The 27,616-nt window shown below is 39.8% G+C and overlaps 1 protein-coding gene across 1 annotated transcript in view; it reads right to left on the bottom strand.

Annotated features, from left to right (window-relative positions):
* The window catches only part of LOC131399106 (nuclear body protein SP140-like), a 72,727-nt gene that overhangs the window by 35,595 nt on the left and 9,516 nt on the right, over window positions 1-27,616 (bottom strand). Inside the window, exons 4-13 of the mRNA XM_058533175.1 lie at window positions 22,739-22,916; window positions 21,622-21,790; window positions 19,162-19,245; window positions 16,894-17,043; window positions 15,030-15,113; window positions 12,780-12,860; window positions 10,584-10,667; window positions 5,552-5,632; window positions 3,377-3,460; window positions 2,889-2,981 (exon numbers count right to left, since the gene is read on the bottom strand). Coding sequence (XP_058389158.1) covers window positions 2,889-2,981; window positions 3,377-3,460; window positions 5,552-5,632; window positions 10,584-10,667; window positions 12,780-12,860; window positions 15,030-15,113; window positions 16,894-17,043; window positions 19,162-19,192 — 688 coding nt within the window. The 5' untranslated portion in view covers window positions 19,193-19,245; window positions 21,622-21,790; window positions 22,739-22,916. The remainder of the gene's footprint in view (window positions 1-2,888; window positions 2,982-3,376; window positions 3,461-5,551; window positions 5,633-10,583; window positions 10,668-12,779; window positions 12,861-15,029; window positions 15,114-16,893; window positions 17,044-19,161; window positions 19,246-21,621; window positions 21,791-22,738; window positions 22,917-27,616) is intronic.

Raw genomic sequence — 27,616 nt, 5'->3', positions numbered from 1 at the left:
CTCTTTTTGCTGAGGAAGACTGGCCCTGGGCTAACATCCGTGCCCGTCTTCCTCCACTTTATAAGGGACGCCGCCACAGCATGGCCTGACAAGCGGTGCGTCGGTGTGCGCCCGGGATCCAAACCTGGGCCGCCGGCAGTGGAGCGCGCGCACTTGACCGCTACGCCACAAGGCCGGCCCTGAGCCTGTCCAGACTTCTAACCCACGGAACTGTGAGATAATATAAGTTGGTGTTCCGTGAAGCCACTAAGTTTGTGGTAATTAGTTATGCAGTGATGAAAAACTAATACAAACATCCTTCTCTCACTTCTTAAGTAAGACCTAAGAGATATAAAGCTCATTTGTGCATCCTCTCTGATCCAATATAGAGGTCACCTCCTCTTATACTCTATAAGTCTAGATAATTCTTAATCTACTCACTGATCTGGCCAAAAAAAAAAATCTACTCATATAAAACTTCAAAGAAAAAACTCCAATTTTGTAAAACAACAGGTTATTTTCTCAGCCATATCTATTGGCTGAAGAAAAATATTATATAAAGAAATGTTATAAAGTATCCAAAATTACCCACAAGCAATTACTAAAGGGCAAATAAGAGGATGCCTAGAATCAACTAGGTATTTTAGATAGTGGGTGTCAAACTTTTCTGAAATAGTTTCCCCACATTTGACTACATTAAATATATTAGAGCCGCTCTCATGGAATGCAGAAAATGAAAAGACCTTCACAATTTCAAAATACGCCTTCGACAACCATCTACACTGGATCCCCCATGTTATCATAATCTCTTTATTTTATACGTACATAAGAAAATAAGCCGTGCTGTAGGGGTATTAGTTCAAAACAAGACAGACATCAAAAGCCCATTGCTAGTAGCCACAGCTTACCCTGGTTGCCTCAAAGCAATTACAGATGGCTATATTAGTCCAAGCTTCTTGAGATTTTGCACCTGGATCATCTTTAAATATGATGAATTGCATGCTGTACAATTCTATTGCTAATTGAAAACATTCAACAGTTTTCTGCCATTCAGTTAACTAATTATGAAATATCATTACTGTCTCTTTTTTCTATCATCCTGTACAGGCATAAAACTCTCCACCAGCAACTCTATAACTCTTACACAATGAAGGGGAATCCTAGGATTTTGTTTCTGGTGTCCACTTCCAGAAAAGATATTTTGGATATTTCCAAGCTAAATCCTGACTTACTATTGTTTGGTGATAAGCATTATCTCTAAAATAAAAACAAAACAAAACTAAACAAAGTAAAATAAAATAAGTTACCAGGGTAGTTATGCAATGACCATTCCAGACTCCCTTGTAGAGTCCATTCCCTTACATAAAGCAAAACTGTCTCAAGTAACTGAACACAGAGTCTTCTCTGAGACATGCCAAATTGCTAAAACTGAAAGCCAATATGCTTTTGGAGTAGGTCATAACTTCCGAATGCTATAGAAACAAAAAGGCTTCTAAATCTTTTCAGGTGCCCATATAAAAAATGAACATCAAGTGAATTATTTGGTGTCTTTTTACCACCCAAAGATCCTCAGAACATGCAGACAATACATGAAGTAGACTGCTTCCACTCAAGATCATCAGAACAAGATTTTCCTGGATGCCTAGATTGTCACACTGATCGTCACATTCTCCTTTGCACATTCATCCTATATCCTTATAATTTTAGCTTTTATATTTACTAGTTTCATGTTTGAAACTTCTGACTTCCCCATAATGTTCTCTTTACTACTAATAATAACTTCTCTAGACCAGCTTCACTTAGGATAATCACCACCCTAACTTGGTAATTCAGCTCTTCCAAAACATTTCTAGTGTGGCCAATCTGAAGAATTTCTGAATATGTCATCCCAAGCCCACTCCTGAAAAAAAATAATGGCTATACTTGCAATTATGCTTCAAAAATGAATTTTAATGTAGGGTAAGTAGCATTAAGAAATATTAGTCTGATATCTATTGATGCGCATTCAGGACGAGGGTGCTACAAACTATATAAACACCATGACTCAGCCTCATCATAAGAATCAGCTTAAACCCAACTGTACTTCATCTTTTTCTTTTTTTGTGTGTGGAAGATTAGCCCTGAGCTAACATCTGTTACCAATCTTCCTCTTTTTGCTGAGAAAGATTGGCCCTGGGCTAACATCCGTGCCCATCTTCCTCTACTTTATATGGGACACCACCACAGCATGGCTTGACAAGCCGCGTGTGGGTCCGCACCCAGGATCTGAATCTGCAAACCCTGGGCCACCGAAGCAGAGCACAAGAACTCAACCACTACACCACTGGGCCTGCCTCTACTTCATATTTAAGAGTTGTCTACAGCATAGGACATAAATCAGATCTCCAAAGAGACTCAAACATTTGAAGCCATGAGTTATTCCTATAATAAGTTCAAAAGTTCAAAACATTTAGGCAAAGAAAAAAACGATGACGATATAAAGTATGTTACGCCAACTTAACTGATAAATTTACTCTCTACAGGCAATACATAAATAAAATATTATGTTCCTGTGCTGGAAGAGGTGAATATAAATATTCTTAGGAGATAACAATAAATAGCTAGAGATTATATGATAACAGTTCCACTAAAGTTAATCAAATTTTTGTGCAGATCTTTTGTTCTTTTCCCTATGTGGGATTCTGTCTACTACAACTGAATATGTGGATACCAACATTCAAACAACACGACATCCTAACCATGGAGTTTCTCAAAATTTCTTGTCTCCCTGCATTTTCACAAAGAGCCAAAGTAAATTTGAAAAACGGTATTTGAGAATTAACTGGACCTTTCATTGTGGAGTATGCTGAGAGTAAAATCCATCAGGAAACACCATCCTCCCAACACCCTGCAGCCCAGACAATCCTTACCTCCCTTATCTGGTCCACTTTTTGGTGGTAAGCTCAAGGCTTCCTGTGGCTCTTCTTCATCACACATTTCTATACAGGCACTGCTGCCTTCTGCTGAATAGAATGAAATCCCTTAGAGAACCCAGCGTATGACCAATGGAAACCACAGCAGGAAAACCCACCCTGAGACAACCAGGAAGACCAAGACGGCTCAAGTGTCTCCTAGGTGGGGATGTCCCTGCCCTCAGACCCTCCTGCCTTTGAGTTCACCTGACCTGGAGGTTAACATGGCTCCTGTCACTGTCACCAGAGACTGAGGACAGTCCACCCATCTCACTCCCTTCCCATAGACCTCACTCTCTCTCTATTCTTGATCCTTTCCACTTGGCTCTACACATTTCTTCTGTACTGGTATGTGAAGGGGAGCAGGGGAGGAGGGGAGATTTTCCTCCCTGTAGACAGAAAAACAAACATTCAATTAGTCAAATGGGAATTGAAATCACCATTACCTTCTCCATGACATAGTAGTTGGCTAGGCACCTCCTCTGGTTCTTCTTCACTGGTCGTTTGGGGAGCTTCAGAATCACAGGATGCTGAAGAGAAACAAGGAAATGAGCTGACCCAGGATGTTCAGAGCGCAGGTGAGCTGGCCTTTGGGAAAATGGACATCTGCTCTAAGGACTGCACCTGAGATCCGACTGAACCCTGTTCTGCCTGTTTCCATCTTGTTCACCTGGCTCTCCTGCTCTCTGTTTCTCAGTTTCCTACCTATAGATCTGCCTCCAAACACTTCTGCCTCTGCACTAGGAGAATATTTGGGCATCTTTGATTTTGTGGGCTCTGCTCCCCTTGACTTCTCCTATCCCTTTACTTTTCTATATTTTTTTCCTCAAAGATCATCTTTTTTAAAATTTATTACTTTTTATTGAGGTCACATTGGTTGATAACATTATATAAATTTCAGGTGTACGTTATTATATTTCAACTTCTGTATAGACTCCATCGTGTTCACCACCAAAAGCCTAGTTGTCAACTGTCACCTTACAAACGTCCCCCTTTCTCCCTCTACCCTCTCCCTACCCCCATTCCCCTCTGGTAACCACAAATTTGTTCTCTGCATCTATGTGTTTGTTTGTTGTTGTTGTTGTTTTTATCTTCCACATATGAGTGAAATCATGTGGTATTTGGCTTTCTCCATCTGACTTATTTCACTTCGCATAATACCCTCAAGGTCTATCCATGTTGTTGCAAATGGCATGATTTCATCTTTTTATGGCTGAGTAGTATTCCACTGTGTATATGTACCACATCTTCTTTATCCATTCATCTGTCAATGGGCACTTAGGTTGTTTCCAAGCCTTGGCTATTGTGAATAATGCTGCAGTGAACATAGGGGTGCATATATATTTTTGAATTAGTGTTTTCATGTTCTTTGGATAAATACCCAATATTTTTAATTTTTTAAGGAATCTCTGTACTGTTTTCCATAGTGGCTGCACCAATTTACACTCCCACCAGCAGTGTATGAGGGTTCCCTTTTATCCACATCCTCTCCAACACTTGCTATTTCTTGTCTTTTTAATAATGGCCACTCTAACGAATGTGAGTTAATAACTCATTGTGGTTTTGATTTGCATTCCCCTAGTAATTAGTGAGGTTGAACATCTTTTCATGTGCCTCTGGGCCATCTGTATATCTTCTTTGGAAATATGTCGGTTCTGCTCCTCTGCTCATTTTTAATCAGGTTGTTCGGTATTTTGTGGTTAAGTTGTATGAGTTTTTATGTATTGTGGATATCAACCCCTTACAGGATATATGACTTGCAAATATCAATGGTGATCTTGATCTCTTCTCTTCTGCTTATTCTCTCTAGGTCTGTTCTTCTAGGTCTCTCCCATCCTTATAGCATGACCCGTTCTTTCTCTCACTGTCTCTCTTGACTGCTTCCCCTCTCTGATGACGTTTTTTATTTGTGAAGTGGAAGCCTCTGCATCAGGCTCTGTTCCGTTTCCCTTGGGAGCCGGCAGGTCTCCCTTTGGGCTCCGACTGCGCGACCATGCCAACCTCCTCCCAGCCTCACACAGCCGCAACCCGCCACGAGAGGCTCAGGACACAGGTCTCCGCTCTTCCCCCTATTCTGATCTCAGGGGAAAACAAGTATCCATTTTCCTGTACTTCCATTTCCTCCTCTCCAAGGAAAGATAACAACACTTTCCCTAGCTAAGTCTTCAAGTTTTATGAGGAAGTCTCACCTGCCAAAGTACTTCAAAAAAAGAAGAGCTAAATAATCCAATAACCTGATGACGAATACGTGACAAAAACTGTAATTTGGGCTTCAGAGTCATTGATCTTTTCTTCTGACCAGTAGAACCATGTTTGTTTTGAAACCTATCCAACGTTATGACAATACAATAATATTATTACTAAACACTATATAAATACTTAGCTTTTATTCTTTATAGAAAATAAGAGGTGGGCAGGGGTTAAAATCACAATATTGAGCCTTTGGTATAAATAGACATAAAGACTGTGAAAGACAAAGTTGCTGTCTTTCCTTGATAGTTATCTACTACAACATGAAGAGGAAACACATTTACTCTAACAGCAAGGGTCATGCTGTCCATCTCTGCATTCAGCTGCCTGACACCCTGCAGACCAGCGCTGGAAATATCCCCATTCATTACCTGGCCCACATCTTGGTGGGGAGCTTGAGGCTTCGTCGGGCTCCTCTGCATCACAGGTCTCCCAGGAGGCATTGCCATCGTCTGCAGAAATAAATGAAATCCCTCAGAGGTCTCAGTATACACCCAAGCGGACATGATGGAAAGAAAACTCGTAGTGAAGATGCGGGAAGCTCAAGTATCTCCTAGGTGGGACTGTCCCTGTCCCAGACCATCCTGGTCCGCCCTTTGGGTTCACCTGGCCTATAGGTTGACTCACTCCCATCACTGTCACCAGAGGCTGAGAACCATCCACCATCTCCCTCCTTCCCCATACACCTAATTCTCTCTCTACTTCTTCACCTTCCCTGTTGGCTCTGCACATTTTTTCTGTCTCTGCCCTTGTTTCCTGCTGCCAGTGTCTCCAGATGTTTCTCTTTGTTTTGACATGTTTCTGTCTCCTCTTTTCCTGTCTGTTTTTCTCTTGCACCCATGACACTGATCTTTATCAGTTTTCCCCACCTCACTTATTTCCTTCTCACTCCCTCTCTAGTACTGGATGTCAGGAGAGACATCCCTGAAATAATATAACTCAACCTGATCAAGGAATGAGATAAGGAGCAGAGTGGGCCAAGGCAACACCACCAAACACAAGTTGGAAAAGTTATTCAATGGCCTACATATTAAAAAAGATCTGAACATGGCAATCACTGAAAATATTCATACTATCAATAGAGATGAGGCAGAAGCAATAGCCTGGGGTCCTGTGGTGAATAGAAGGCACAGAAAGCCACAGGAAAAGTAACTGATTTAATTCTAAGGCAACAAAGATCACCAGGCTTAAGTGGGAAAATAATACAATCTGATTTATATCTTGCAAATGACAATCGTACTGACAATTCTTAGAAAGAAAATGAGTAGGATGGGAGCAAGAGAAAATGGGACATTTCATGTTCCCTTGACTGAGCGAGCAAACTCTGGAGAAGGAGTTTCTAGTATCATGGAAGAAGATGTTGGTTTCAATTCCGGAAGGGTCAGTTCCTGATGACATCCAAATGGAGAAGGTCCTGGGATAGATGTCTCCAGTACATAGTTGGATGACCTTGGAAAACAGGTCTGCCTAGCCGCCATGCACTTGAGACTCATTCTGTTACCTTAGAGTAGCTGAGACTGCCCAGGGAGAGGAGTATTACTCTCTGAGTATGTCACAGGCACACCTTTCTCTACCAGGGAGAACTTAATCTGAAAACTGACTGCTGAGATAGACCCACTTGGCTGGAGGATGCTCCAGTCTAATGACTCATAATTCAACCTTATGGGATCCCAACTTCTCTCCTCTCTTTCCTATACAGCAGTTGTCACTCTTTACTGATTTTTGAATTATTTTCATATGTCTTTCTCTACATAGTTTCCTTTGTGCTTCCTTCAACATTTTTATTTTAGTATTTATTTGTTTGTCTATATAATTTCTCTAATTTTTATCTCTGGATCTCATTCCTTATTGAGGTTAACCCCCTTCTACTTTGTCTCTCACTTTCTGCTTTTCTATCTCTGCTTCTCTGGGTCTTATTCTTCAGGATGCCTATAAAATTTCCATTATTTTATATATTTTCCTCATTCTCACAGATCCCTTCTCCCAAAATAATAGAAGTTCTTCCATTTTCACATCGACTACATGCGCCAGAGACCCTTCCCTTATCAGCTCTATCCTAACAGTCTCCCATGTGAACTTTCTAAATTGCAAGTTTATCAATCAATTCGCAAAGCTTGTTTCCATGTTCCTGGTACTTCCAGAAGTAGGCTGAAAATGATCTCCTTGTGTCAATTGCTATAACCTGCTGATGTTTTGATTTTTATGTGCATTTATAAAATCACCCAGGTACTCTGCTTTGGTGCCCCAGCCTACCTTTGGTATATTCTGTTTCCCTACCTTCTCCATGTAGTGATGCCCTCTCCACTCAGGAAATCAGCTCACCCTTATCCTTTGGCTGTCTTGCAGTTTTGAAAAATCAAAACAGAAAATGGACACAATTCCATTTGTATATATGTGAATATGAAGAAGAGAATGGTAGGATGGGAGAAGAGGGAGACTTTTTCCCCCTCATTTTTTCTAATGCTGATTAGAAAACAAAGATTTATTGAGGTATTTGGGAATTTAAATCATAATTGCCTTCTCCCTCAGCTGGTAGTAGGCTGAGCACCTTCTCTGGTTCTCCTTCATGAGTCATTTGGGGAGCTTTGGGATCAGAGGTCACTGCAGAGAAACAAGGAAATAATGGACCATGGGGGACGATCAGAAACAGACCTGAGCGTGCTCGTGCCAACCACGATGGGAAGGCGATATGTCTGCTGCAAGCTCTGCCCCTGAGAGCCACGCCGTCTTGTTCTGCTTTTTTGCCACCTTCTTGGACCTCCTTCTGCTTCTCTCTACTTCTCAGTGTCCCTCCTACCGTTCTGCCTCCACACATTTCTGTTTCCTAGCTGTGCATCTCTTTGACTGTGGGCTTCTCTCCCGGCTTCTCCTGTCTTTTGTTTGTAGGTCTTGGTTTTTATTTTGTTTTTTCGGTGATACTGTATCTCTTTTCTCCTATTATCCTTCCTAGCTCTCTTATTTTAGATCTCTCCTAGACCAAGTGGTTGGGTCCGTTCCTATGCTCTCTGTCTCTCAGCGGTTTCTCTTCCCTCTCCACTAACATTGTTTGTTTTCCTGTCTTAAATTCTTATATTGGGTACTAGTGCACTCCTTGGGAACCTGCAGAACTTGTTTGGCTTCCTCTTCATATTCTGACCACATGACCTTGCCCTGACTGGCAGCTGGCCTTGCAGTGACACACTGAGGGCATGCTAATTTTCTACTTTGCCTTTGCAAAGATAACCTGCATGCCTTTCTGTGCTTTATTTCCCCACCCGTAAAATAGAGGTTACAATAGTTTGCATGCCTCTGTCTTAAGGTTTTGTGAAGGTGAAAGGAGGTCTTGACAATCCAATAATCTGATGGAGACTGTCAGAAACCTTGCACATCTTGTTGCCCACCCTTTGTTCTCTTTCTCATTTTCACCCTTTCCACATGTCTCTGCTTCTTCTGTTTCTACCTCTGTATCTTGCTGTTGAAATCTCTTGGTTTGTTTCTTTTCCCATGTCTATTCCCACCTCCCTTTTCTCCCTCCTGCTTCCTTGATGCTGTGCTTTATGTCCTCTCCCCATCTCTCATTCTGTTGCTTTCTAGAATTAGGGATCTGGAATAGTACATAATTTCCACATGCTTTCAGCAGATTAGTGAGCAGAATGGAGAGCAGAGTGGACAAAAAAACTATTCCAAGCACAGGGTTAAGCATGTGCAAATGCTCAAATGAGAAAGAGTAATCAGAAGACTAAAATTACTGCAAAGTTTAGTACAAATTTTGAAGTAATTGCAAGAGAGGCAGACGTGAGGCTGGAGCCATGGGAAGGAAAATGGATTTAATCCTTATGACAACAAAAAGTTATTGATTTAAGGAAGAAAAACAAGATAAGTTAACTTGCATTTCCAAAGAGTCATCTAGTTGAGTTAGAGAGAACGGATGTGATGGGAGCATGATTGGGAGAAGATATGAAACTAGAGGCTGTGGTTCTCATTCCAGAGAAAAGAGATCTATGACTAGAGTTTTTGTGTTGGGTGTGGAAAGGAGTGGACAGGTGGGAGACAAGTTAAAGGTGTAGTTGACTAAACTGGATGACTGATGGGGTATGTGAATTGAGGGTGGGGGATGAGTCACTGATGACTCCTAGGTTTCTGCTTAAGAATGGAACAATAATGTTCCATACTGAGATAGGGAACACCAGGAAAGGAGGCAGATGTGGAACCAAAAAAGATGATATATGCAATTGTGGAAATGTCTTATATTGAGGCTCCTGAAAAACATCCAAATGGAGATGTCTTTCATATCCCTGCACAAATCTATTCAGGCACTTAGATGAATGAGCTTAGAAGACAAGTGGGCTGGAGATAGGAACTTTGGGATCATTAAGTTATAGATGGGAGTAGACAAGAATTGCTGAGGAGAGGCCCATTGTCTCTGAGTATATTTGGGGACACCATAATCTGAAAACTCATTGCTAACACGTTCCACTCCTGGTGCCAGAAGTTGCTTCTGTGCACTGACTCTTCTCTCAATTCCTGCAATGCCCAAACTGACTTCTTTATCCCGCTCTACTGACTTTTCACCCATTCTCCTTTATTTTTTTCTCTAAAAATAACTTTGTGCCCTTCCCCAACTCTTTCTGTTCCTTAACATTTCCCTCTCTGAGTTTCTCTCTTAATATTGTGTTCTCTACCTTTTTAATTCTGCACCTTGTTTGATTATTGAGCTTATCTCCTTATTTCTGTGGTGCCCACTTCCTTGCTTCTATCTGTTCTATTTCTTAACTTTCTGTTTCTAACTTTTCAACCTAAAATTTAAATCTAAATATTTAAACTTCAGCCCTTCTGTATATTTTGTCCATCTCACGTATTCCTTCTCCCAAGAGAATCAAAGTTCTCCTCTTTGCCATTGACAAACAAGCAGGGATCCTTCCCCTTGTCAAGTCCATTTCAAAAGTCCTTCTCATGAGTTTTCTATATTGCATTTACACTCATTATGCCCATGTTCCTGGCACAACCTCGGGGAAAGCAGATTGAAAATTATCTCTTCTCCCTGATACATTCCAACCCGGTAATGTTTGGATTCCAATTTTATTTAGGTGAAATTGGCAATCACTCCAGTCTCTCTTCATTTAATAACTCCATCTATATTTTTTATTCTCCCTCTCTTTGCCTATACCCAGGGAAACCTCAACCACTCTGAGCTCATCCTTCCTTCACTGCTTCTGTCTCTTCAGAAAAGCAACCAGAAGCTGGGCATAATCTATCTATGTGTGTATGTGAGTGTGGTTGGATGGACTGATGGAAGGGTGTACAGATGGATGGATGGGTAGGTGGATGGGACAATAGGAAAGGATACGGAAGAATAGGTGTTTCTCTACGTTGACAGGAAAATAAAGCTTTAATTGGATAATATATCATTTAAATCCTAACTACCTTCTTTATCATAAGGTAGTAACCTGGGCATTTCTTCTGATTCTTCTCCTTCATCCATTTGTAGATCTACAAGTTCACAGGACACTGAAGACAGAAATAGGAATATGATGGATGGTTAAGAATGACCTAGTCTCTACCTGGATGTGGTCAATTTTCAGAGTGCATCAGACCTCTGATGTTCAGAGTGCAGGAGAACTGCTCCTTGGGAATAAAAGTAGGTTTGCACCAACTGAGCTTTGCTCTGCCCCATTTAGTACCTTGCTAGGCCCCTTTCCCCTTCTCCTTCTCTCTCCTTCTCTTTTTTTCTCCCTCTAACCCTGTTTCCACACATCACTGCATCTGCACCATGAAGCTATTCGTGAATCTCTTTGTGACAGTCTCTCCCTGACGTCTGCCATCTCTTTGCACTTCTGTCTTCTTCCTCCATGATGTTCTTTACCTCTTTGCTCCATTACCTCCCTATTTATTCCTGTTTGTCTTTCCCATACATAATATTTCATTATTCCTATGTAACCCCTGGGAAGGAAGTTTAAAATTATCTCTCTCTTCCCAAACCTGAACTTGGTAGTATGTAGATTCCATACACATTTAGATAAAATTAGGCCCACTTAGGCAACTCCATTTGGTACCCCAATCTATGTTTTTATTATTCTGTGCCCTTAAATTCTCCACACAGGAGCCCCTCCATTAAGGTGCTTAGCCTCATTTTCCCACCTTGCCTCCCTCACATTCGGGGAAAGCACCCAGAGGCTCATAAAAAGTGTGTGCTGGTGTTGGGGGCAAGGAAGGGAAGTCTCTCTTGCATACAGACAGGCAAACAAATTAAATGAGGTAATTCATCATTTAAATCATAATTATCTTCCCCATGACCTGGTAGCAGTTTGGGTATCTCTTCAGCACCAACTCCATTAGTCCTTTGGAGAGCTTTAGTAGTTGACTAAACTGCATGACTGATGGAGTGTGCGAGTTGAGGGCAGGGGATGAGTCACTGATGACTCCTAGGTTTCTGAAGAGAAACGTGGAAATGACCAACCAGACATTGTGATAAGAAAACAAACCTCAGGGTGCTCGTGCTGAATTCTGGTGTTCAGCACTCAGGTAAGCTTCTCGTTGGGAAAAAGATACAAGTCCTCCAAGGACTTCATCTAAGACCCACCAGAGACATGCTTTGCCTCTTTTCCTTCTTGTTATTCCTCAGTCACCTCCTTTCTCCTTCTCATTTTTCTGTCACCACACACTGTTGCTTCTACACCATGAAAGATCGTACATCTCCTTGATCTCTGGCTTTCCCCTTGGTCTTTTTCTTCTTCATTGGTCTTCAGTGCTCTTTATCACTTTTCCTACTTGTGGCTCAATTTTTCTGTCTAGCTCTTTTCTAGATCTCTTGCATCCCACATGGAAAGTCCCAATCCTACCATCTCTTTATGCTTTCTCTTGCTCCCACCATCAAAATATATTTTCTGGATGCGAGTCTCCTTACATCAAGCCCTGATCCATTCCCCTGGGTGTAGACCTCCTGGGGTCTCCTTGTGAACTCTGCCCAGGTGTCCCTGGCCCTGACCCTCTGCCAGCCCCACGTGACCATCATCACAGTGAGTCATTGAGAATGCTGGTCCATCCACTTGCTTGACTAATTTGACCTAGTAAAAGAGCCTTATACATCCCAGTGCTTCTATTTCTTTATAAAATAGGAAAAAGCAACAGTCTGTCCACCTGAATTCATAAGTTTGTAGAGATAAAATGACATCTTATTTACCAAAATTCTTTTCCTTGAAGTTTCTTTGAAAAATAACAGTAACATAATGAAAAATACTTGACAAAATTATAATTTAGATTTCAGAGCAGTTGATCTACAGGACCATGTTTCTTTTGGGGGTTCATAAAGTTAGGCACAAAATAATAACATTATTTATAAAACAGAATAAAATTTAGTTTTCATTCTCTAAAGAAGATAAAGGGTGGGTAGGTATCAATTCAAGACTTTATGATTAATAGGTATGAAAGATATCACCTTTATTTAGCATATTTCTACTAGAATATGGACTTAGGAACATTTATGTGACTCATGGATAACAGGACACACTGGATCTTTTGACTGTGGAGGATGCTCAGAGTAAAATGCATCAGGAAACATCTGCTCTGAATTCAGCTGCCTGACACCCTACAGCCCAGGGCTAGCGATCTTCCCATCCTTACCTGGCCCCTGTCTTGGTGGGGAGCTCAAGGCTTCCTGAGGCTCTTCTCCATCATGAGTTTCACAACAGGCCTTGCTGTCCTCTGCAGAAAGGAATGAAAGCCCTCAGACATCTCAATTTATGACCAAGGAGGAATCACGGCAAAAAAATAATAAGAAAACGAAGAAAGCCTGAGAAACTGGAATGCCCCACTCCCCAAAACAACCTGATCTGAAGGTTAATTTTGCTTCAACAGCTTTCTTTACAGGCTGAGAATAATTCATCCACCTTGGGGAAATCTTCCTTTTCTTACATCTCATTCTCTTTCTACTTCTTCCCTTTCCATTTGATTCTGTACATTTGATCTGTCTCTGCTTGTTTCTTTCTGCTGGTGTCTCTTGGAGCTTCTCTCTTGGTATGTTTCTTTCTTCTCTGTTTCTGCAACTTTTTCTCTTGCTTTCTCTGATATTGCTCTTTCTTTCCTATCCTTTGTCTCTCAATTGTTCCTTTCTAGCTTTCTCTAAAGAAAGCCCTCCCTGAGACAGTATGTTTTAAACAGGATTTAACCAGATTGGAGAATGGTAAGTGGAGGGTAGTGGAACAAGAAGACAGTTCTGAATAAGGCAGAAAGAATATGAAAAGACTCAGATATGAAAGAGAGATTTAACAATTAAAATTATTGGGAAAGAAAGTTTACTCTATCTTGAAATAATAGTGTAGGAGACAGGTGATGAGGCTGGGGAAATAGACAGGTGGTTCATTGTGGGTGATGTTGGATGCCACTAAAAGAAATATTTATTTAATCCTGAGTGTATTAAGAAGCTAAGCAGGAAAGTAATACACTCTATTTTTATTTTCAGATACCCCATCTAGTTGAAGTGCAAATAATGTAGTTGAAGGGAGTAAGATTAGAGGGAGGAGATGAGTAGAAGGCTGTTGCTCTGAGAACCATGATGGTGACAGAGAATTGGATTAGAGATTTGGCCTTGGAGATGTGACAGATGGACAGGTGGGAGATATGCTGAAGGAGAAATGACTACGTTCCATGAGTAACTGGCATGTATTTGAGGGCAAGAGGAGTCATGGATGACTCCTAGGTTTCCAACTTGAAAAACCGTGGGACAATAGTGATCCATCATGGAGGAAAAGAATCTTGAAGAGCATTTAGATCTCACTCGAGCAATGAAGGTGCTGCTTTCAGTTCTATAAGTGCCGAATTTAAGGTTCTTGAAAGAGTGCAAGAAATCAGACCCGTGGTCTTCAGGTCCATGGATAAATGGACTCTGAAGACAATCTAGGGTCGAGATTTGTTCTTGGGAATCATAGGAAAATTCAAGGAGAGCCTATTGCAAACTGAACATTTTGCAAGTGCCACTTGGATGATTAGGGACGCTTAATCTGAAAACTCACAGCTAATATCAATGCTTGTGCCAAAAGCTGCTTCTACCCAGTGCTCTCACCTTGAACCTTCAATGTCCCAATCTGTTCCTCCCTCCCTTTCAGCCTCTTCACTCTTAACCTATTTTCCATCCATTCTTCTTTAACTCTTTCTCTTCATGGTCGTCTTTGTACCACTCCCTGACTTGGCCCATTTCTCAGTATTTATTTTCCTCTCCATCTTTCTCTTTCCATATATTTTCTCTCAATTTTTGTCTCTGATCCTTGAGAGGTTTTTCAGTTTCTCTCTTCTCTGCTGTGTTTTACACTTCCTGCCCTTCTATCTCTGTTTCTCCCACTTTACCTTGCCCTCCCAAATGCCAATACTATTTCAAATTTTGCCTCTCTTGTATGATTTCATCCTCCAGGTTCCCCTCTCTCATCATCTCCAAAACTCTCCTCTTGGATGTTGTCTACAGTACCCAGGACCTCCAACTGGACAGCTCCATAATGAAGGTCTCCCATGTGAACCTGACATAACATGTTATTTCCAAGTTCCTCTTAATTGTTCTATGAAATTAATTGAAAATTATTCCCCATGCCAACCTGAGAGGTGGGATTTTACGTTCTTCTTGGAAAACTGGATCCATTCAAGTAATTTGTCATCTGTTACCCCCTGTCTATCTTTTCCATTTTCTCTTTTATATTCTCCATCGATGGATACTCTCTCACTCAGGAGCTCAGACACCTTTACTCATTGTCTTTCTCACATCTGTGGGCAGGTAAGGACAGGGAGAAGTGGGGGCTAGCAGAGGCCTAGGATAGGCCTTCATGTTTCCATGAAGACAAGAAAACAAAGCTTTAATATGGAATTAATCAATTAAATGATAGTTACCCTGTCCATCACATGGCAGTAAGCTGAGTCTATCTTCTAACCCTCTAACATTATTCATTTGGAGAGGTAAGCATTCACAGGTCACTGGAGCAACAAGAAAATGACAGAAGTCAGACAATGACCAGAGAAGAGAGCTCTGTGTGCTCAAGCTGAACTCTGATGTTCAAGTTCCAAGGACCCCACCTGAGGCCCAACAGAGCCTTGCTCATCTCTTAAGTGCAGAATAGCTACGTAACTAACATCACAGTTAAAAGTTGGAACTTTTCCACCATGCCAGAAAGTTCCCTTGTGCTGCTTTCAAGTCAGTTTCTACCCACTATAAGCAACCACTGTTTTGATTTCTGTCACTATTAATAAGTCCTTTCTTTCTGGTACTGTACTTGTCTGTACTGATGCTCAGACAAATAGGATCACACAGCATGTACACTTCTGACTGGCTTCTTTTGCTCAACATAGTGTTTTTGGGATTCATGCATGTCATTACATATACCAGTAGTTCATTCCTTTATTTTGATTAATAGTATCCCAGTCTATAAATATATCATAGTTTGTTTATTTACTCTCCTATTACTGGGCATTTAGATTTGTTCTAGATTTTAACTGTTAGGAGTAAAGCTACTATAAACATTTTTGTATAAATCTTTGTGCTAACATGTTTTCATTTCTCATGAATAGATACCTAGGAGTGGAACTGCTGAATCATAGGTTAGATTTAACTTTATGAGAGACCACCAAACAGTTTTCCAAAGAGGTCACAACACTTTATATTCCTACCAACAATATATATATGGGAGTTCTAATTGTTTCATATTCTTACCAACATTTGGTATTGTCAGTGTTTTTAATTTTAGCGATTCTAGTGGATGAATGGTAGCCCATTGTGGTTTTAGTTTGCATTTCCCTGATGATTAATGACAATGTACACTTCATGTTCTTATTAGCCATTTTATATCTTCTGCAGCCAAGTGTCTGTTCAAGTCTTTTGTCCATTTTTTGAATTGGTGGTGTGTCTTTTTATTATCTATTTGTAGGAATTCTACCCAGATTGTACAGTCTGGATACAATCCCTTGTCAGATATGTGTATTGCAAATATTTTCTCTCAGTCTATAACTTGCCTTTTCTTGTTCTTAATGGTGTCTTTGGATTAAAGCAGACGTTTTAAATTTTGATAAAGTCAGTTTACTAAGTTTTTCTTTTATGATTCATGCTTTTTGTGTCCTATGTAACAAATTTTTGCCTACACTAAGTTTGCAAATATACATTCCTGTGTTTTCTTCTAGAAGCTTTATAGTTTTAGCCATAACGTTTAGCTTTGTGATCCAACTTGAATTATTTTTTATGGATGGTGTGAAGTAGGAGAGGACGTTTGTTTTTTCCATGTTTGCTCTGCCTATTTTTTGGTCTTTCTACAACTCATTCTACTTTCTCCTTTCTCACATTTCTACTTCTAGTCCTACGAAGTATTTGTGCATCCTTGATTCTGAGGGCATCTCTCTCCTTGGTGATTCTTGGCACCTTGTGTTTCTGCCTCTCTCTTCCTTGGAGGCTTCTAGCTCTTTCCCCTTTGTCTGTCTAGTTTTTCCCTTCTAGCTCTTTCTATACCTATGCCTTTCCAGTGTCCTACCCTCTCTGTCTCTTTGTGGTTTTTTTCCTTTTTCCCTTTGCCAGAGAAACCAGACACTCTTTTTGGTAAATAAATGTCTCCTTGCCTCAAGCTCTGGTCTACTCTTCTGCCCCCATTCATGGCTCGTTGGGGCCACCTTTCTGAATTATGACACATGACACAGCCCTTACCTTCTCTCTGTATATGCTACAGTCACTCATATTCATCCAGGAAAATGCTGGACTGTCAGTCAACCTTACCTGCTTGTTCAGATTCTTGGGCACATTCATTTGTCATTTTCTGGGTTCTTACTGTACCATGTGGGTCACGAAATGAATCTGCTTCCCTTGTACTCATCTGCTGTCCATCACTGAGATGCTCTGGGGTTCTAGCTCTAGGTAGGGCGTTACCTAGATCACATTAGAAATGTTGAAGAATTTGTTCCCCTTCCCTTCATGATGACCCTCTTTTACTCTTTACTAATAACTATTACTTATCCTTCCACCACCCTATTCTCATTCTCACTACCCTCAGTAGTAGGTGAATCTCCAAATATATTTTTCATATCCTTTGTACTTTTTTTATCAAGGTATAATTGATATGTAACATTATATTAGTTTCAGGTGTACAACATAATGATTCGATATTTGTATACATTGTGAAACGATCACAAGTCTGGTTAATATCTGTCACCATATATAGTTAAAAAATTTTTTTCTTGTAATGAGGCCTGTTAAGATTTACTCTCTCAGCAACCTTCAAATATGCAATACAGTGTTATTAACTATAGTCACTACACTGTACATTACATGCCCATGACTTATTTATTTTATAACTATAAGTTTGTACCTCTTGACTCCCTATACTTTGTACTTTTTAAGGTACATTTTATACTTTTAGCAATTTGTCTTTATTCAAAAGAATAAGTATGATTATTACTCATATAGATCGACATTTTATAAAAATGTATTAATTAGCTCCAAATAGATTTAAATAGATCCAAATTTTATTCAAATATATTAATATATTTTTAAAATATGGACTACCTGAGGTAGAAATCCAAATTAAAGGATGCATATTGCCGGCATTCTACAAGGCTTGTTATATTCCTATAGTTTTCTTACTTTGGTCATTTCCAAGGAAAAAATGTCAACATTTAAAGTAAATAAATTTATTATAAACCATTTGGCTTAAGGATGGAGAACTTTTCTTGAGCTTAAAGACTGTTTTGCTCACTGCTACTCTAATCTAGGAAATAATTTTCTTTTCAGTGGGTGTCTGAGGAGAAAAATCTCAAAATTTAGAGTATTGACTAAATGTGTGTTGGTGGAGTGAGATACACATTATAATAATAACAGTAAACAGCAATTACTTTCTGTCATGAATTACTGTAAGTGCTTCACATAAATTAAATCATGTAATTCCCACAACCTTATTTTAGATATAGATATGGATATAGATTTGTAGATGAGGAAACTGAAACACAGAAGTAAAGTAACTTGCCCAAGTAAGCAAGTCATAGAGTCAAGATCTGAAGCAATGAGGCCTCAGAATCTTTGCTCTTCACTGATGAGGAGAGAGTTTGAGTTCCAGACAGGCTAATTTCTAGTTGTGTGACCTTTCACAAATCACTAACTATCCTCAAGCCTCAGTTTCTTCTCCTGAAAAATGGGAATAACAAAACCCTTATGATAGAATTGTTAAGAAGATTAAGTAAGATGCTACTTGTAAAGGGATATCTGGGTTATAGTAACTTAGCAAGAATTCATAATTTTCAGTATTAATGTCTTACATGTTATAATGTAATAATTAATTATTGGTAATAATATGAATGAAAAGATGACTGAAAAGCTAGAAATAGTGGTTATCAGTTACCACTAAAAGGACATAGCTCATATGTGAGCATTAAATGCGTGGATCCACATGAAGTGCTGATGTTATGCCTGGTGGCCCATGAAAGTAGGTGTTGTTACTACGTCATTGTTGTATTATTATTGCCCTTGATTCTCTTCTCCCGTCTCTTAGTTCCTTTCCTTTTTTCTCTCTTTCTTTTCTACACAGCACCACTCCTTCCACATTCTCTTCTACACACAATTACTCACTCTCTTCTTCTATTTTATTGTGAGTAATATTTACATCCGTTCCTTCTTTTGACAAACCAAAGTCTCCCTCTTTGGACTTGTCATATAGGACCAAACCCTTACTCCTTCCCAGATCCACTGAATGCCTAAGTCACAACTACTGCAGTCTGTTCTTCCCCTTAATTCTGGCTCGTGGTAGCACTGAGATCTTCCATGTTGGGTTCATGTTCCATCTTTTTAGTTGTCATATCTGCCTGGCAATATTCTTAGATTCAACATGGTTGCTTCACTGGGAACCGATACAACATGCGCCTGCTCTGGCTTCCTCGTCTCCTTCTGCATCCTTTCCCCAGGGCACACTCTCCACTCAGGAGCTCAGTCTCTTGATCTCTGATCTCCTTTCCTCTTAGTGGATGAGAAAATAAGTTTCTATCAAGTCATAATTACCTTGTTCATGGTTTAATTGGAAGGTGAGCATCTCCTTTGTCTCTTCCTCATCAGTGATTTGATATTGAAAGTTGTCTTGAATCACTGAGAAGAGGAAGGAAAATGCAATTAGAGATCTCAGGCAGTGACCAAGAGCTGCATCTAATAATTACACATCCAGGCACATCTTTGACTCCAGTAGTTCAGGGGGAATCTTCCATCCCTCAGATAACCCTGGGCTTCAGTGGGTGTTGCATGGCCTGTGACTTGATGTTGCTCCTGGAACCCTATAGCTGTTCCACATAGAGACGCACCTTTCAAGATTTAAAAAAGGATGGATAGGGTAAACATTGTAAATAGTGGTTAACCCCCTTCAAATTGATCAGAAAATAGTGAAAGCCAATTTAAAATAAATAATATATGTGGAAAGTAGTTTGTAAATTCTACATGCAACCAGGAACAGGGAAGAAGCAGAGGACTTTCTTCAGGAGAAAGGTAATGTTACAGAGAAATAGACCTACATTAAAACAAATGAAAGCCTCAACATCTTTTAAGGATGGAGATATTAAAAGAAAAAGAAGGAAGGAAGGAAGGGAGGGAGGGAGAGAGAGAGAGGAAACAAAGGAAGGGAGGAAGGAAGGGAGAGAGGGAGGGAGAGAGAGAGAAAGAAAGAAGGAAAGAACAAGAAAGAAAAAAAGAAAGGAAGAAAGAAAGAAAAAAAGAAGGGGATCTTTGGTTTAATTGGGTCAGGGAAGATGATCTTGTTACAGAGACAGACAAGTAAAGAGGAAATAGTACTTCCTGGGGCTGGTGGGTGGTGAGAGAAACAAAGAAAAGACACTCTGAAAGGCATAAACAGGAAGTGAATCTCATAGTTGTAACAGTGACCCAGGGAGGCGGTAACAAGAAAAGCGCAAGAAACCAGCCCAGAGCACCCCGGCTTCAGAGCTGCATTTCAAAGTGACTCAACAAACATAGATGGAAAAGCAAATCTCATAAGACATGAGAAAAAAACACCCAAGAAATGTAGAAGGATGCCAGCAAAGAAGGACGGATGATGGTGGCACAGCTCCTGAGGGCAATACCCAGTGAGGGCTCACAGCTGTAGGGAAGGAGTGAAGGTAGAGAGGATCTATGGGAACAACAGATGCTTTTCCCATCCCCAAGACAAGTTGACTTCATGCCCAGGCAAAGTCTGCAGGAAGATATGGGGGAGTAGATGCTGTGTGGGTCAGATCTAGAGAACATAAGGGGGGCCCCCTGAGCACAGGCATCTCAGTGAAGCGTTGGGCCACCCTCCTATCAGCTTCTTGGCTGTGGACCTCTGACTCTCAGTTCCTGTAGACAGCAGAGTTCAGAAGGCACCAGCAGCGACCTCCTCCGGGGGCAGGTGGGCAGCTGCGCTGGGCCGGACGGTGGGCAGTGCAGCTCCTGGGCAGTGGCAAGACTCAGGTGTGGGTCACCCCAGCTTGGGGAGCCCTGGAAACTAACACATGTGATGGGGGTGCTGAGGCCTGGGGAGGGGGATTCCCACAATCCATGGAGAGGATCAGAGCCCCTGAGATGTGGGAAGTAAAGGTAACTGCCATTCCCTTCATAACCACGGCATGGGGACATCCTGGTTACAAATATAATATTGACTTGAAATTTGTGGCTAGGTATTTGACTTCATTTTTTCCTTTCTCTGACTTGGATATATCACAGTGTGGAAATGAGATAACCCTTATTTTAATCAAGGTATGGTTTTCACAAATCAATATATCCCATTCTTATACTGACTTCTTTTACTTTTTCTCTGCTTAAAAATCATTGATTGCTTCTTTATTTCCCAAATAATAAACTTTAAATTCCTTGGCACAGAGCATTAGACCCTCAAAATCCCCTCCAAATTCCCTCTCCAGAATTAGCTTCCAAACACTCCATCCCACACTGTCTTTCAGCCACATCATTCGGCAGTTCCACCATTCCGTTCACACTTTGTGGCTTTCACATGTTGCCCCATCCCCCATTGCACAAGTATGTGCTGGGCTTCTCTTGTGACCTCTCCATTCTTTGTTTGGAGAAGTAATTTGGCACAGGACTGCACTGAATGACAAATTTCCTAATACAAAGAAAATCTTTTCATCTTTGAGCATGTCTGCAAGTATCTGAGAGGGCTTCCTCCTTTCCTACAAAAGGGACAAAATTCATGCCTTCCTCCAAAAAAGTAGAGACTCAAATCCTATGTTTCACAGCACCAAATTCAAGTCCTGGCTGAGCAATCATTCGTGGGATTATGTGGTTAACGTCCATCCCACCACTATGTGTAAGCTCCATGGGGACACAGGTCATGTGTGTTTTCTTCACCATTGTATTCTCTCTGTGCCTGCCACCAAGTAGTCACTCAAGAAAATAATCATCAAATATGAATGAAGAGGGAATGAATAAATCAGTGATTGAAATGGACTTGAATCCCCAAAAGTTGTTGAAAGCTATAATTACCATTTTGGAAGCTTCTGCAAATCTCAAGTAAATCAGGATAGGCCCTCAGGTTAACCTTGCTGAACAGTGCATCCAGAACACTCTTGTCAAATGTCTTCTCCAGTTCACTGAGAACATCATACACCACTCTCTCCACTGGGACCAGATTTCTACAGGCTTATTGAAAATGCTTTAAAATATTGAATAGAGAATTAGGTAGCTATGGATTTACAGGTTATAGAAGACTCGGATTGTAGATAGACCATTTGTTCTTTTCTGAAATGTTAGAATGCTACATACATTTCAATTACTTCTTAAATAGCCTCCATCATAAAAATAGACTCTTATTTTGTGAACCTGATTCTCTGACATTGATGTACACTTGAGAGAGCAACTTTGAAGAAAAAAGTGGGTTCAGAGTTGAATGTTGTGTGGGGGCTTTAAGAGCCCAGACAGGACACTTTAGGAGTGGTCCTGACAGGTAATGAGAGGCCATTTTGTTGACTAGACAATAACCACCTTCAGGCCTCCCACCTGAAGGGGTCCAGGAAACCAGGCGACCACCCTCCCCTGCTGTGGACCTGGCCAAAGGGCAAAGAAAATTCACAAAAACAAAGAAAAGGCTTGTCCTCAGTATCCCCAGGAAGACCTACCACTAAACTTTACCTGCATTCCAAAGCTCCAGAAATATCTCAAGAACAAGAAATGATTTGGAGAGAGAGCAGCAAGCATCTGCTTCCAATGTTACCCTAACGTGACACAACCTCTCCGTGAGTTTCAATAATTTCAGGTTCAAGTATGTAAAATAACAGGGCTTTGTAGTGAAACGTAGCCCCACTCACTTATTTACTTTAATTTTAGTTATTGTTATTATAGTGTATAAATGTACCTAAGATGCTCTGTACCTGTGTAGTGTTCCCATGTCCAATCCCGCCACATCTCCATCACCATGCCTCTCTACCAACATTTACCACAGAAGAAGGAATGTCTTCTGTGATGCCATTTCTCCTGTCAACCCCTAACTCATAGGATGGTGAAGGTCCCCCCTCATAGAAGCCCTTTAGCCTGTTTGTGGCATCCTGAGTTTGGCATAACATAGTGTGGGGATGGTTTTCATGGGGATATTCCCCTCACTTACTTCATACATCTGCTCAGGGATGAAGCCACGGTCCCGGAGGCCCATAAGGAGAGGAAATGGTTTTGTTATTGCACTTGCAATCTCCACCTTATTCTCTTTGAAGAGCCTGAAAATGAGATCATAGAAAAACTGCTCCTCTGAGTTCGGGTCCTCTGGGTTCTGATCCCCTGGGAACATCCTGAGAAACAAAACACATTATGAAAATAGACATGGAGTTTCCAAGAGGCTTGAGGTGGCTGTAAGATTTTAGACATGAAAGATAGTCAATGGAGAGCCAACATGTGTAAAATGGTGTTCTTGTGGAAGGACCAGAGTAAATACAATTTATTTACTTAGAGAATAATCAAGGGTGCAAAAGAAGAAAACACTGAGCGTAAGAAAGACTTGTACATAGAAGAGAAAGAGTTCACTCTGTGCTAATCAAAACTACTATAAAAAGACTTTCATCTGAACCCTCTAGGGAAAATATTGAATTGAAAAATCCTAAAATCTTCATAGGAACTGATATGATACTGTGAAGGTTAATTTTATGTGTCAACTTGGAAGGTGTTTTGGGATGAGATTACCATTTAAATTGGTAAGGTTTGAGTAAGCAATTTGCCCTCCATAATGGGGATGGGCCTCCTCCAATCAGCTGAAAGCATCAATAGAAGAAAAAGACCAGCCTCCTCAAGTAAAAAGGAATTCTCTAGCAGACTGCTTTTAGACTGGAACTGTACCATTGTCTCTGCTGGGTCTCCAGCCTGCTGGCCCACACTGCATGTTTTGGACTTGCCAGACTCCACAATCACATGAGCCAATTCCTTATAATCTCTCTCTCTCTTATTTACACACACACACACATCCTATAGTTTCTGTTTCTCTGGAGAACCCTGACTAAAACAGATTTTTAAAAAAAGTTTACAGACAAAGAAATAAAAAGTCAACTGAGATAATATTACAGAAGCTACCACTGAACTGCAAGTCTTCTTAGTTAATAACAACTAGAAGAAATCTTGAGAAAATGTAAAGGAGATAGACCTCTCCCATCTGTAACTGCAGAGGCAGGAATGGCATTCCACATCATAAAATTAGCTCAAAGACTCTCCTCTGATAAGGTTTACAGTTAACAATAGTCACAAGAATACGTCTTTTTCTTGCAATATAGAGACTTGCATGAATATTCAAAACTAGGACAGGTTGTTCTGTATCTAACCTGCCTGTGGAAGTGTTGTATACATGGACATCTGTAAGACCCTTGGATTTCAAACATTATGGCCATGCCTGGGAAAAATAACTTTTAAACTCAAAAAGCTTTGTATTTCTGATTCTTACTTGATAAATTGTTCCCCTTACTGATAATGTCTTGATAAACTTCTCTGTATTTCTAAAAGGTGTAAAGAATTGTAGGGTTTTTTTTATCCCACCATAAGAGGGTCATTGGGACTTCCCATTCTCTAAATATGCATTGGGATAGAATAAAACCCATTTGTTCATTGAATTCCTTAAAAGAAGAAAAAGACTTCTGGTTAAAGATAGCTAATTAAAGACAAATGTTTTTCTCCTCTCCCACCAGAGAGTCCTCTAAAATGATAGTAAAGGAATTAAAGTCACAATGAGAAAGAGAAGTGGATTAGATGAGAAATTTTACAAAAGTCTGAAAGAGAAGAAGTGGTCAGAGTGCTGACTACTATTGCTGGTGGAGGATGTTCCCAGAGGTCCGAGAAGGGTCCAGTGTGTCTTGCAGGCCCCTGGAGAGGTAGTGGAGTTTGGGAGGGAGACACAAGGATGAAAACAGAAGTCTTGTTTGAAAGGCAAAATACAAAACAATCTGTTCCCCAACTCGTCTGTGACCCCACCACACAGATCGCCTGCCTCTAGGCAGGAGACTAGAGGTTTCTTCTTAAGAAAAATGTATGACTCAGAAAAAAGATTTTCACTTTCAGGGATTTGGGATTCTCCCAGTAAAGCCCACAGCTCATCTCATTAAATGGAGTTCCAAGCTAGCTTTTCAGTGCCTTGCCCTTAAGTATGAACAAACAATAACAGGCCACAGACATTTGAGGAAACCTACAACATGAAGGAGTGAAACCAAGATGAGCAGAGAGCAAAAATGACTCCAGCAGAAATAGAAATATTACAGAAGAGCGTTTCTAAAAGACAAATATTGTCATACAGATAGGAGAATATACTGTGCCCAGGATGCCATGAAGAAAAGACCAGAAAATAAGACAGTGAGGCTGGGAATTAAAAAAGATTGCTGAAAATTTTTTTAAAAGGTTAACTAAAATGGTTGTAAAATAAAGGGAAAAAAATTTGCCCAGAACATAGCTGAAAAAAATGCTAAAGGAAAAAAATGAAAAGTAAATTTGAAATCCTAAATGTCTAAAATAGTTATGCAAGTCTATAGACTCAGAGGTAGAAGGAAATGACAAAAAATGTACACTCTGTTCAATTATTCATGTGCGAAGGCAAACTGGTTGTGCAAGGGCTCAGAAAATATATTCCATTCATGCAGCCTCTGTGTTGGCCACACCATTTTCAACGTTCAATGTTCTTTACTTCTGCCTCCTTGGTTGCATGGGTATCGCTTTAGCAGAATTCAGAGCCAACACATGGTTAGCCATGCTCACTGTTCCTGTGCTACGGAGGCTGTCATTTCAGATGGCAACTGCTCATCAGCCAGAGACAGAGTCCAGGGTGAAGGTTCCCTAAAGCAGAGGCCAGTGACGCACTGAGATTTTGGAATCATTTGTTCCAACAGGATAATCTATCCCATTCTTACTGACATACTCTCTGGGACAAATTATTTGATGATGTACTACAATAAGAGAATCAAGAAATCAATACCAGCAAAGTTCTGTTATAAAAGCAGTGGAAGGCATCACTAAAACCAGTTAAAATATTGATGTCCAGAAACCGTGAATTTTATTTGAAAACAAAAGCACATCTCAAAAATTACTTTAAAATAGTGATTCTCAAAGTGTGGGCCAGGGACACTTGGGACTGTACAAGACCCTTTCAGCTGCCACCAAAGTCAAAGCTGTTTTCATAATGATACTATGATGTTATTTTTTTTTAAGATTTTATTTATTTATTTTTCCCCCCAAAGCCCCAGTAGATAGTTGTGTGTCATAGCTGCACATCCTTCTAGTTGCTGTATGTGGGACGCAGCCCCAGCATGGCCAGAGAAGCAGCGCGTCGGTGCGAGCCCGGGATCCGAACCCGGGTCGCCAGCAGTGGAGCACACTCACTTAACCACTAAGCCACGGGGCCGGCCCTGATACTATGATGTTATTTACTCTTTTTCTCTCTTATCCCCTCACAAGTGTATGGTGGAATTTTCCAGAGAATACATGGCCTATGGTATCACAACGGATTGAATGCAGAAGCAGATAGGAGAACCCAGTCGTCTTCTACTGAACCATCTATTAAAAGAAATTTGCAAAAATGTAAAGCATTGCTAATCTTACTAATTTATTTTATTTTGAAAAGCAGTTGTTTCTCATAAAATGTCATTTATGTTAACAGATAATGAGTTCATTATTATTATTTTTAAATGAATACATAAATATTTTAAGTGTTCAAACTTTAATTTCTAATATGGCAAATATCAATAGATATAACCCATGTGAACAAAAGCTAGCTCTTTGGGGTTCTCAATATTTAAGAATATAGATGGATCCTGAAACCAAAATATTTGAGAAGCACTGTTCTAGAAAGAAAGAATAATACTTTATGTAATAGTAAAATTATAATAATTTTAATCTACAACTTCAGATTATATTAAAATTTTTAACAAATTGAATGGGGCAAGAAAAAAACTGAGTTAAATGATTTATTTCAAAGATGATAAACTCAAATGACAGGCTTTCACATTTGATGATATCACTTAGAGAAATATATATTAGAGAATTCATTAGAAAACCTAAGGGTAAAAAGCAGAGTCAAAATGATACTATAAATCACATAAAAGGATAAAAGTATACATTTTTCTTAAACAGAGAAAACGAAGAGGTATAAGATACAAGAAGTGCCAAAAAATTTATAAGCAAGAAGATATATGTCATTTAAAACAGATTAAATTACCATCTTAAAGTACAAATGGTCAAAATAGAATCTAACTACAAAAGACACAACAAAAAAAAAGTGACATTAAAAATGTTAAAAGTCAAAAAATGGGCAAGTTACATTAGACAAATGCAAACAAGATAAAAAGCAAAATTCACAGCATCTGTATGTAAAAAGTAAAAGTTAAGACTATTAATAGACAAATCTTTCAGGGTCATTAAAAAACATTTCACTTTCAATTTCTAACTCCTTAAGTATATATTAAAAAAACAAAGATATGTGGGTTATAAGTTTTAAAAATTAGCAAAATGTATTAACAACTCTTGGTCTTAAATACACAAGAACATACCAAGTTTGGCCCTAAACTAATCTAAATAAATAATAAAAAGGAGAAATTGAACAGGTTGCATGTTCTGGCTATAAGATAATATTACAATAAAACCAAAATTTTAAAACAAAAAGAAAGTTTAAGAAAAAAATCTAAACTCATAGAGATTTTAAAAGTTCACTAGACTTCTGGTTTTAGCACTGATATGCAAAAACCGTAGAAATCATTACTCCCATGCTTACAAAAAAAAAAGCTGAACAAACTGAAAATCAATGACTTTTTGCGTACCTATCAGAGAATTGAGGTCACAAGGCAAACTGCCACCCCAAAATTTGGATAGATAGACAAATCTAGAGAATCACAGATGAGATCAGCTACCTAGAGCAGAAGCCACTAGAGCCACAGACCAGTAGGAACACTTAAATAGTATGTTTAATGAATTGCTGGAGGCTGAGTGTGGACTAGCATGAGAGTGAGAAACTCCTGGGGACCACAGTCTT

The sequence above is a fragment of the Diceros bicornis genome, chromosome 37 (assembly GCF_020826845.1).
Source record: "Diceros bicornis minor isolate mBicDic1 chromosome 37, mDicBic1.mat.cur, whole genome shotgun sequence".
Taxonomy (NCBI): domain Eukaryota; kingdom Metazoa; phylum Chordata; class Mammalia; order Perissodactyla; family Rhinocerotidae; genus Diceros; species Diceros bicornis.
Note: the sequence above shows the minus strand (reverse complement) of the source record. Positions and strands in the feature narration are given on the sequence as shown.